The sequence below is a fragment of the Bos indicus genome, chromosome 13, assembly GCF_029378745.1.
Source record: "Bos indicus isolate NIAB-ARS_2022 breed Sahiwal x Tharparkar chromosome 13, NIAB-ARS_B.indTharparkar_mat_pri_1.0, whole genome shotgun sequence".
Lineage (NCBI taxonomy): Eukaryota > Metazoa > Chordata > Mammalia > Artiodactyla > Bovidae > Bos > Bos indicus.
In genome coordinates this window covers 78,049,575-78,060,686 of record NC_091772.1, presented here as the reverse complement: position 1 = coordinate 78,060,686, position 11,112 = coordinate 78,049,575, and the positions used below count along the sequence as shown (strand labels likewise).

The following is an 11,112-nucleotide window of genomic DNA, read 5'->3' as shown; positions in this document are numbered from 1 at the left end:
AGAAGACCTGCCGGGCTGGGGAAGGCCCCACAGCAGGCCTGCTTGATAAGACCTGGGAGCCAGCTTCCTTCCCCGTGAGCCTGGTCGGCTTGAGAACAAGAGGGCCACAGAGAGGATAAGGACCCTGCATGCACAGCCCTACCGCCCACCGGCCCGCAGGTGTTTCCCGACCTCCACATCGGACAGGACGTCCACGCTCCGAGGAAAACCCACCTGCACAAACAAGGTCCCCCGGCAAACCCAGAGGGCCAAAGCCAAGACTGTGGGCGTCCAGAGCACTCGAGCTCCCTGCATCCCTGCCCCGTCCTTCCTCCCCGAAGGCCCTTGAAAACACTCCTGCGGCGGTAAAACCAGGTAGACTTTTTATATATAAATTATATATAATTTATAAAACCAGGTAGACTTTTTATATATAAATTAACCACTTTATTGAATATCAATAAACCGTACATATAACTATACAAAACGTTTCCTTAGTACAAAATGTCGCTTGCGATATAAATACCAGTGTACCTTTAAAAAATTGTAAACATCTTCCTCCCAGGCCCACCTGTTGGGCCCCGAAAATAGTTCTGGGAGACACAGTGGTGGGGCCGGAGCGCCCCACTCGGGCCCCTGACAAGGGAAGGCAATTATTCACAGTCCCTTTGGAGACATCGTTAAATTGCCTGTGAAACAGGTGCCACCATGACACACAGGAGGCTGAAATAGCTGCCCAGGCCGGGGGGCATCCTGGGGTCCAGACGCGGTCCTCGCATCAGGGGGCACCGCCGCGGGGCACCTGGGGGTGGCCGCTTGCATAGTGAGGCACTCCTCCTGGAGGGGCAGCCTGGGGGTCCCTGGGGGGCAGGCTGGGGCCCCCTGAGTGGGGCGGGAACTTCTCAGTCTGCCGGCTCTTGTCCCCGAGCTCCGAGCAGCTGCAACCAAAACCCAAACAGCTCTGGAGTCACAGAGCTGCGCAGAAAGGCCAGCTCCACGGACGTTGGGAGCAGCGGCTGCCAGGAGGGGTCCCTGCGGCAAGCCACCCCCCCCAACAGGAAGCGCCCCTGCCCCTCTGAGCCTGGCAAGGCATCCAGAAGACCAGGAAACAGTCCCCAGGGTCCAGCCCAACGGTGGAGCTCACGAGGGGATTCTGTGGCAGTGCCCAGGAGGCAGGGTCTTCCCTTCTGGAGCGGGGGTAGGCCCCTCTGGGCTGCAGGGAAGGCCCAGAGAGGTGGAAGGAGCCTCAAGAGTCAGCGTGGCCCCCCCGAGCAGCCCGACTCTTGGTGCTTGTGGAGCAGGGACATTCGGGAGAAGGTTCTGGAGCATGTCTTGCACTGGTACTTCTTGACATCCGAGTGGGTCTGGAGGTGGGCCCGAAGGTTGGAGCGGTCGGCAAAGGCGCGGCTGCAGTGGGGGCAGGAGAAGGGCTTCTCGCCTGGGGAGAGACGACAGGAGGGGTTGGTGGAGGCGCAGTCACTCGGGAGAACAGCTGATGTCTGCTGACATCCCCAGCCACCCCCAACCTCTGCCACCCAGCTCACCCCAACCTTGAAGGGCTCCCGTGACCCAGAGAAACCAGAGGCCTGGATTCGGCAGGGAGCGCTGCCGCTTCCCACCGTGTGGCCCTGAGTTAAGTCAGCGGGCTTCTCTGAGCCTCCGTTTGCTCATCTGTAAAATGGAGCCATTCAGCCCCCACACACAGGGGTTGGTAATTGAGAGAAGACTGAATCAAATACTTTTCCTGCCCTGCCAGCAGACGTGCTGAACAATGACGCGGCAGTGACGGCCGTGTTTGCTGACCGCTTTGTGCCAGGGATGGTAGAAGCACTTCCCACTATCTCATTGAACCCCACCTTCGTCCTGAGTTTAGGGACGCAGAAACTGAGGCACAGGGAATACGCAGGGTCTCAGCAAGAACCAAGCAGCCCGACTCCAGCGCCCTTGGTTTTAACCACTACAGAGACTGCCTCTTAGTTAAGGAGGCTGAAATGGGTGTTTCTTATTACCACCCCTGTACTGCCTTCCTAAAGTCAGCCTAAAAGCCCCCCCCTCCCCTCCCCCGGTCACTCCTTTTCACTGCTTCCCCATCACTGGGATCACACTCAAGAAAGTGTTACACTCAAGAAAGTGTCAAGTGTGTCTGTCCCCCCATCAGAGAGCCCCACGAAGGCAGGAACCTCCCCACCCTGACTCCATTCCAAGCTTCCAACCCGAGGCCTAGAACCCCCAAGAGGCTACAGAAATCTTTTCACCTTGTGACTTTTTAAAAAAGAATCCCACCTGAGGCCCTCTTGCCACCTGGCTGCCCAGGCTGTATTGGGAAGAGCCTGCACTCAGGGCTGGATACACAGTAGGAGCTTTAAGTGCTTGGACAGCAAATCTTTTTTTCAATAATAAAAAAAAAAGGTCTCAGAAGAGCCTGACTCCTCAGTCACCACCAGACAACACCATTCACCAGTTTTTCATAATTCCTGCCCCAATCAAGAGACTATAACTCACATTCCAGAAACCTTACAGCAAATGCTGTTTCGCTTTTCCTTGGGGCTGTGTTTCCCAAATAAAGCCAGAAGAGTAACTCATTAAATAAATACTAATCAAGCCTCTAACTCCACCCAGGCACTGTTCTTTAATACTGAATATTTTTTTCCCAGAAACACATTCTCCTCTCCTCCCATTCCCTTGTGTCCCTAGGCCAAGGCCCCCTAGTTAAATCCCGGTGCTGGAAATAAATGAATGCCAGCAGCCTTCGTGGGTGCCTGGAGGCACTGCACGGTGATGGGTGGGTGGGGTCCAGAAGCCAGGTGTCTGCAGCCCACAGGGGAGCCGCAATCACGGGCTCAGTCTCCTGGGACAGGGCCACCAGGAACCGGGCCACCAGCAGCGTGGGGCCGGGGCCAGAGGACTGGGGAAGGGACGCCCGTGTAACCTGCTCTGCCATGACTGGCGCGCCTCTGCATAGCAGGCCCGAAGGGTCTGATGACTGAGTCCTACAAGTTCTTCCTCATTCACACCCTGCTCTGAAAACTCAGGGCCTGGGCTCTGCAGACCTGGAAAAGCGGATGAAGTGCCTGGGTTCCCCGCTTCTCCTCGCCCACCTTGGGCGAGGCGCAGGAGCCCTGACTCTGGCCTATAAAGCTGGGACTTGGGCAAGTGGCGGCCTTCTCTGCGTCTCCGTTTGCTCACCGCTGAGACGGGGTCAGGACGGCCGCTCAGGGCGGCTGCTGGACTGACTGCCACGACACAGGTGACGAGACAGGCCCAGAGCGCGTGCCTCCCCGCCTCCGGCACTCATCGAACGTTATCTTTATGTTACGTGTGATTAGACACGAACCTGGACAAAGAGGCCGGCTGGATGGGATGGGATGGGATGGGATGGGTGGAGGTCTGTGTGCAGAAGCAGGAGGCCCCGCAGGCCTCCAGCCCCCACCCTGGCCCGGCCACATCTCTCTGGTGCTCCTGGAGTGTGAAATGGGCACCAGGCCGGAGGGGACAAAGGCCGCCGAGGGGGGCAGTGTACATGCGATACTCCCTGGATTAAAGGGGCCTGACACGCTGCGGGCCGGCAGCTGCGACCCGGAACAGGTGCTGGGCACCGCTGCCCCGCGCACCTGCTCCAGCCCCCAGCCCCCGCCTCCCCCGGGCGCACCATTAAGACGCACAATGGGAGGCGAGGAGGATGGCGCTGGTGCATTTCAACAGGCTTTGTGTGTCTGGGCCATGCCTTTACATGAAAATAATGTCTGAACGGGAAGGGAGAGAAGCTGGGGGGCTAAGGGGAGCATCGAAGGGTTTCCACTGCCCCCAAATAGAGACCCCGTCGCTGGGCAGCCACCGAGGACACAGGCTAGGCAGTTGGGCCTTTACATGTTAAAATCAGGGCTTTTGTGCACCAAGAAGAAACTGCAGACATGGGCTGCAAGCTCTGGAGGTTGCCTGCCTCCGCCCCCCACCTCCCACCCAGGAGGAATGACATCAATAATGCCTGCAAAATGCCAGGCTTCACACACCACCTCACTGACCCTCACAGCTCACAGGTCAGCCCTTGGGCCAGGAAATGCCAGAACTGAGACTCCAACCTGGCCAGCCTGACCCCCAAAACCAACAGTCATGACCCTTGAACCCTCTCTCTGAAGAGCAGCCCCAAGCAGAGAGGCCTCCCCCATTCACGCTCTGAAAAGGTGGAGTGGATACCTTTTCTGCACTTCTGTAAAGCTAAAGGCTAGGACAGGTTCTTTCTCACAAGTTTCTACACATTTAGCATTACAGTTTTTGAAATGCCAAGACCTAATTGTTTTCTGCTGGCAAAGGAGTTCCTGGGCCTGCATGATGGGATTAAGTTTATCTGTTCAGCAGTGAGTGGGGGTGGGGAAAGCAGGTCTGAGAACCATCATGATACTATAACAAGTCATTATCAAGTGATGAGGCAGCCACTGAACCCAGACTGCCCCCTCTACAATACTGCAGTAACCCACTCTGTATGATTAAGTTATAATCAGAGAGGCTGAGAGAGTTAAATCCGGTACTCAAAGAAACACGGCTTGGGAGCAGAACAAATACCAACGATTTTTGTGCCTGCGGGTCGTGTCTCAAGCATTTTCCCAAGTAGTTTCTGTCCCAGGTGTCTCATTTAACTGACACAAAAACCTCACAAGGTGTTTTTATGCTCATTTCACAGATGAGGACACAGAGGCTAAAGGAGGTGAAACGCCAGCCCAAAGTCTGGGGAGGATCCCAAAGCAGGATTCAGAGCGGAGGCAGGTGGGCAGGCTGACAACATCCTGTCTGGCTAGGGTGGGGGTGGGGGTGGGCTAGGGGAGGGTGGAGCAGGGTGGGCCCCTTCACACCTGGCCCCAACAGCAAGGTGTTGTTTATACCTTTCCCATATCCAGCTCCAACCCATTTGGCTGAGAGGAACTGAGCCTGCTGAGGGACATGTAAAAGTTATCTACTCAGCCCAAGTGCTTAGCTGATGAAGGATAGCATACTTCTGCCAAACTTCAGAGCCAGGCCCCCCGAACTCAAGCTAGGCGTCAGGAGATGGCGGGGGCCTCGGTTCCCACAATCTGAAAGTGACAGCAAAGCCCATCTTAGAAGTGCTGGCAGGGAAGGCAGGGAGAATGGGGGCCGGGGGGAGGGACTCACCGGTGTGGGTCCGGACGTGGCCCTGCAGCAGCCAGGGCCTGGAGAAGGCCTTCCCGCAGGTGCTACAGACACAGGGCAGAGTGTGGCTCCGGATGTGCATCTTGAGGGCACCCAGGCTGATGTACTCCTTGTTGCAGTATTTGCAGTTGAAGGCCTTGCGAGACTGGGGGTCCTTGGCCACGGAGAGCCCGGTCAGCTGCTTGGGCAACTGGCCCAAGCCTGGGAAGGCAGCATAGCCCTCAGCCTCCAAGGAGGAGGCTGAAGTGGACGAGAAGGACGAAGGGGCCGGCGAGGGTGGGCTAGGGGGCTGGGAGCCTTTCCCGCTGTCCTCGTCGGACAGGGAGGTCAGCTCGCCAGCCTTGGGGATCTCCTGGGGCAGGAGAGAAGCCCAGCTGATGGGCTGGGCTTGGGGCGCCAAGAGAGAGTCCCAGATGAGTGTCGGCAAGGAGGCGGTGGGATTGAGGACCTCGGGCGGCGGGATGGCTGCCAGCAGGTGGGCCTGGTCGTAGGGCTGCTGGAAAGTGAGCTCTGAGCAGGGGACAGAGAAGAAGGCAAGGTCAGGCGTGAGCTCAGCCAGCCAGCAGACATCAGCCTGATGTGGGCCAGGGGCTGAACGGGGCTAGCACTCAGGGCTTAGCAGATGAATACCAGGTTCACTACTAGGACCGGCGTGCAGTTGAGCCCCTCTTCACCAGGTCACCTGGTTCTCCCGCTTCAACCTCCAGCTCTTCCGGGAAGAACCCCCCTTCCCTAGCTCCGACTCAAGGGGGTCATTTCCAGGTTTCCAAGTACCCAAGTACCCAGCTTGAGGCCAACCCCCAGCATCCTGGCCCCTCATCTCCTCAGCTGCCAAGGCACCACACCCCTGTCCCAGGCCCCCTTCCATACACATTTCTTCTCCCACACCCTCCCCCAAATCCTATGGACTCTTTCAGAGCCCTCGGCCCGGCGTCTGTCCAGATAGAAGCCTCCTCTTCTCACTTTTGGGAGGGGCGCCCCTCTTCTCTGCGGCTGGTTAAGTTCCAGTTTCCTCAGCCCAAGACCACCGCCCTCCAAAAACCCTCTCCACATCTCCCGGACCCACCTGACCCGAGATTATTCGCACCCAGGCTGTATTCTTTGACTCGACTCTGACCCCTCGACTTCGTCCCCAAGCCCCCTGCTCCTCCAAGTGCTCTCCTCATGCAGCCTTCGCCTGCCTCCCCCAAACTCCCCAGGGGTCCGGTCACCCGGCCCCCTCACCTGGAGAAGAGTCGTGCAGTTCACTGTAATTGGGTCTCCGGCGGGAGCCCGCAGACTTCCTGACGAGGAAAGAGCGCGGCATGGTGGCCAAAGCAGCTGGGGGTGGGGGGCGTCTCGCCGGGTCACGCCGGGACCGCAAAACCCTCCACCCGCGACGCCGTGCAGCTGCGCTGTGAGTGGAGACGGGCCGCCGACTCCCTTAAGTACGCCAGTCGCGGGTGGGCGTGGCCCGTCCAGGTCACGCCCCTTTGTCACCTCCGCGCCAATCGAGACGCGCCTTAGCCAGAGGCCCCGCCCCGAGCAGGTGCGCTGGGGGCTGGCGGGGCTCGCGCCGCGTGGCGCTGGGAGCTGGGCGGGGCCGCGCGGACGCCGGGCCTCGGGCGCGTGCATGGGCGCCCGGCGGCAGGCTGCCGGGGGCGGGGCGCTGGGAACCCCTGGACGAGGCGGGACCCCTCTTCGGGACTCGGGCGCCCGGGCCGGCTCGGCGCGGCACGCTCTCCCGCCTCTGGCGCCCTCTGGCGCCGCGCGCCGCGGGTCTGGGCACCTGACTTTCGGAGACCGCCACCGCCTCGGGTGTCGGAACGGGGCGGGGGGTGCCTTCGCTCGTAGGGTGCCTCGCAGAGAGCGTGGGATTGACCAGGGGCAGCACACAGTTCGGAGGCGGAGAGAAGCAATGGATACCTCCACGTGGCTGCTGACAGTGTGCAATGCCACGGCCTTTTTTTTTTTTTTGCAAAGCAAACGGGCATCAGCTAGAAAAACGCACAGACTGACTGTGTGCCCACTAACGGACCAGGCACCCCTCCCGGCGCTGGGGGGGATACGACTCTGAACAAAACACTCGGGGTCTCTGCTGAAGGGTCGCTCGCCCAGTCAAGTGGAGGAGACAGGTGAAGTCAACAGGCAATTCCAATGCAAAGGGAAGTGTATTTCGATGAGTGGGGGGGTGGGGACCACAGGGCACTGTGACAGTCAAGAGGCGGGTCACTTGACCAAGGGTCGGGGCAACTTCCCAGAGGAAGTGAAAATGCCGAGGAGAAAGGCCTGAGGTTAGAGGCAGTAACCGTCTGAGCCATTGAGAGCCTCTCTCAGGATGGGGGTGGGGTGGGCAGGGCGGCGGGGTCAGGGCCTGGAGGAGTCTGGACTTTGCCCCAGGGGCACTGGAGAGCTGAGGAGGGACCTGTTTGGAGTTTGGTTGAGAAAGATTACTCTGGGCAGGTGGGAGAAAGAAGTGGGGAAGGGCGGAGCTCAGGTTAGTTGCCTCACTCATCTGGGGTCATCGATACTGTGTCTAAAGGACCTGAGGCTAGGCTCCACCGGGGGTCACTGACTGATTTAGCTGTGGGCTGGGCCCAGGGGAGGGACAGACTTCACCCCCAGCTCTCTGAGCCCACCAACTGTGAGGGCCATGCCTGTCCTGGACTGGGGATTGGGCACAGGCCTAAATCCGCAGGTCTCTCCAACTCGTTTCCACCTGTGAAAACCCGTTAAGACCCTCCATTCACCACCTAGCATGAGAGCAGGGACAACTGTCTGGATCCTTAAGTGCTGTGAGCAAAACAATCATCCTTTCCCTGTTCTAGCTGGGGAGGGTGGGGGGAAGCGGGGGAGACAGGCCACGCACAGTCACTACAAAGAATACGGCTCCTGTCTGTTCACTTCCCATCGTGATTTTCCACCTACATCCAGAGGGAGGAGTAACGCCGTGTCCCTTTGCTCCAAACCTCCTGTGTCCCTATCTCACTCAGAGCAGAAGCCGAATTCTTCACCACCGCCCTCCACCTGCTGACCTGACCTCTGCTGCACTGATCTTGAGCCGCTCTGCCCCTCCCCCTGCACAATGATCCACCGCCTTCTTTCTGTTCCTCCACATCCCAGCCCTTGGCACCTGCCATTCATCTTCCCTGACCCCCCAGAATCTCTCTTCCGCAGGATCTTTACCAGAGAGTCTCTTTCTGTCTTTGTTTCAGCAGGAACTTCGCAACTGTTCAGCCTCATTAGTAAGGAGAGAAATGCAAATTAAAACCACAATGAGATACTATTTCACGCCCATCAGAAAGATAAAAAGTTAAAATTTGGTCATAGCAAGTGTTGAGGATGTGAGGGCAGGAGGACTTTGGTTCCATGCGGGCGAGAGTGTCATGGGTATGAGCCACTTTGGAAAAGTTTAGCATCAGCGAACAACAGGTGACTCTCCTAGCATTCTACTCTCTGGCCTGCTTCATCCCAGAGGTTCTTAGCCCTGGCGTCAGATCCCCCCAGGGAACACCAAAGCCTGGGCCCCACCCTTGCAGCCGTTCTGATTCAATTACTCTGGGTGGGACCCTCTGGTAGTAGCATTTTTGAAAACTCCTCAGGTGAGCAGCCAAGGTTGAGAACTGCTGCCCAGCTTTAATCCCAGAAGAAATGAGAATATTTCTTGCACCCTCGTTCATAATATGGAAACAAACAAACTGGAAACAACCCAAATGTTTATCAACAGTAGAAAGGGTTAATAAACTGTAATTAATAAATTACAATCATATATATAATGGGATACTATACAGTGAGAAAAAACAAACTAAAACTCCATGCAACAACAGGGATAAATCTAAAAAACATGGTGTTAAGCAAAAAGAACCAACTCAAATACAGTTAGTTGGATTTACACAGGTTCAAAAGCAGGTAAATGAAACCCTTTATTGTCTAGGAATGTATAAGGAGGTGGTAAAACTATAAAGAAAAGCAAGAAAATATTTACTGCAAAATTCTGGAGGGTGGTTAGTTGGGGGCCGAGGTGCTTCTAGAGAGGTTTTGATAATGTTTTGGGATTTTTTTTTTTTTTGAGGGGGTTAAAACATTTTTTTAATTGGAGTTGCTTTACCATGTAACAGCAAAGTAAATCAACCAGAAACTTACAGATATCCCTCCTCCTTGGATTTCCTTCCCACTGAGGTCACCACAGAGCATTGAATAGAGTCCCCTGGTTCTCATTATTGGCTGTCTATTTTATACATAGATATTTTATACATATGAATGTCAACCCCAGTCTCCAAATCCATCCCAGACAATGCTCTATTTTAAGCACAGAAAGATGTTATTATTAGTCTTGAAATTGTACAATAGGCAATTTAGACACTCTTGCTAAGAATGATATATTTAACACATATTTGAAGTCACCTGAAGGGAAGCGTCTCTGATGATCCTAGCCAAGGTAGGATCCTGCCTTACAACGTATCTTTTTTCTTCCATTGCCTGCATGCTCTGTCATATCGGATTCTCTGCGACCCCATGGAGTAGTCAGCCAGGCTTCTCTGTCCATGGGATTTCCCAGGTAGAGTGGGTTGCCATTTCCTCCTCCAGGGGATCTTCCCCACCCAGGGATGGAACCTATGTCTCCTGCACTGGCAGGTGGATTCCTGACCACAGAGTCACCTGCGAAGCCCTTTAATTCTATTTACCCCATTCAATTTTCTTCAAAGCACTTAGTAGGGGCTCTAACAAGTGTTTGGTGAATGATTACTGGCTGGACCTTCTCCTAGTCACCCTGTGCAAGTCACTCAGCCTCTCTGAGCCTCAGTTTCCTCATCTGTACAAGGTGAGCGTCCTGTCCCCCTGCGATGCCGGATGGGTAGTGGCCGGAGGTGGCTGGTCCTCGAATGCCATTGCCTGGGCCTCCTGCTCTCCCTTTCGCTGCGGGCGGACACCCGCACCCTGGAGGAGGTGTAAGGTGCTGGTGGCGGGACCTTTCTCCATCTGGGCAGTCCCTTCCCTTCCGATTGAACTATCCGGGCGCTTTATCCTGCTGGTTCGCCCACACACCCCTCCCTCCCAGAGACGGCGACGTGGGAGGGGGCTTTGGGCGAGGCGAGGCCCAGGGGCTGCAGGTCAGCTCCCAGGGGTGCGGTCCCGGCCGACACTTTAGATGCTGCGGCGTCAGGTCCTCCCGGAAATGGACCGGCTCTGCCCCCTCGCCCCACCTACCCCGCGCCCTGCGCCGCGGCCCTGCGGCGCCCTCTGCTGGCTGTCATGTGGGGCTGGACGCGCACACCGTGGATGGGGATGAAAACTGGTCCAGCTGCCTTGAAGAGTAGTTTGGGGACACCTCCCAGTGCCAGGACGAGGTGGCTGAGTGGTTAAGGCGATGGACTGCTAATCCATTGTGCTCTGCACGCGTGGGTTCGAATCCCATCCTCGTCGGCTTGTGGTTTCCACGCCCTGCCTTCAGCTGTGGCTTCCTAAGTGCTGCTTGTGGTTTTTAACAGGAAAAAAAAAAATCCTCTTCTGCCAATGCAGGAGACACGGGTTCCATCAGGAAGATCCCCTGGTGGAGGCCTGGAGAATCCGTTACCCTCAGCAAAGGCAATTATTTTTACCAGCATCTTGTATGACCTTCCAGAGATAGTCTGTATAGAGACAAGGAGATATATACATTTGTGGATGTTAATATGTACACTCCTTTTTATATAACACCAATGGGAGCCTATACTTTAGCCTACTTGCTTTTACCCCTTAAGTAACTACACTGCGTGTCTTGAAAGTTGTTCCATATCTTAACATGTAGCTCCCGTAACCCCTTGCAGGGCTGCAGACTCTTTGATTGTATGGATTATACCATAATCACAGAATTTATCTTACAAGGGGACTTGTAATAGGCATTTAGATTAGAATATAATTTTTTGCTACTACAAACAAGGGGGCAATTTCAGTGAATGTCTTGTACACACATCTTTGACCTGAAGTGCAAAGATATCTTATAAAAAATAG

General features: G+C 55.8%; 1 protein-coding gene and 1 non-coding gene across 2 annotated transcripts; one reads left to right on the top strand and one right to left on the bottom strand.

Annotated features, from left to right (window-relative positions):
• Nucleotides 1-403: 403 nt before the first annotated feature.
• Nucleotides 404-6,551, bottom strand: SNAI1 (snail family transcriptional repressor 1). Its single transcript, XM_019972569.2, has 3 exons — nucleotides 6,367-6,551; nucleotides 5,125-5,652; nucleotides 404-1,417 (listed from the first exon to the last, which is right to left on the bottom strand). The coding sequence occupies exons 1-3, from the start codon at nucleotides 6,446-6,448 to the stop codon at nucleotides 1,233-1,235; spliced, it is 795 nt and encodes a 264-aa protein (XP_019828128.1). The 5' UTR covers nucleotides 6,449-6,551; the 3' UTR covers nucleotides 404-1,232.
• Nucleotides 6,552-10,463: 3,912 nt separating this feature from the next.
• TRNAS-GCU (transfer RNA serine (anticodon GCU)) lies at nucleotides 10,464-10,545 on the top strand. Its single transcript has one exon. It is a non-coding gene; the product is annotated as a tRNA-Ser (tRNA).
• The last annotated feature ends 567 nt before the right edge of the window (nucleotides 10,546-11,112 follow it).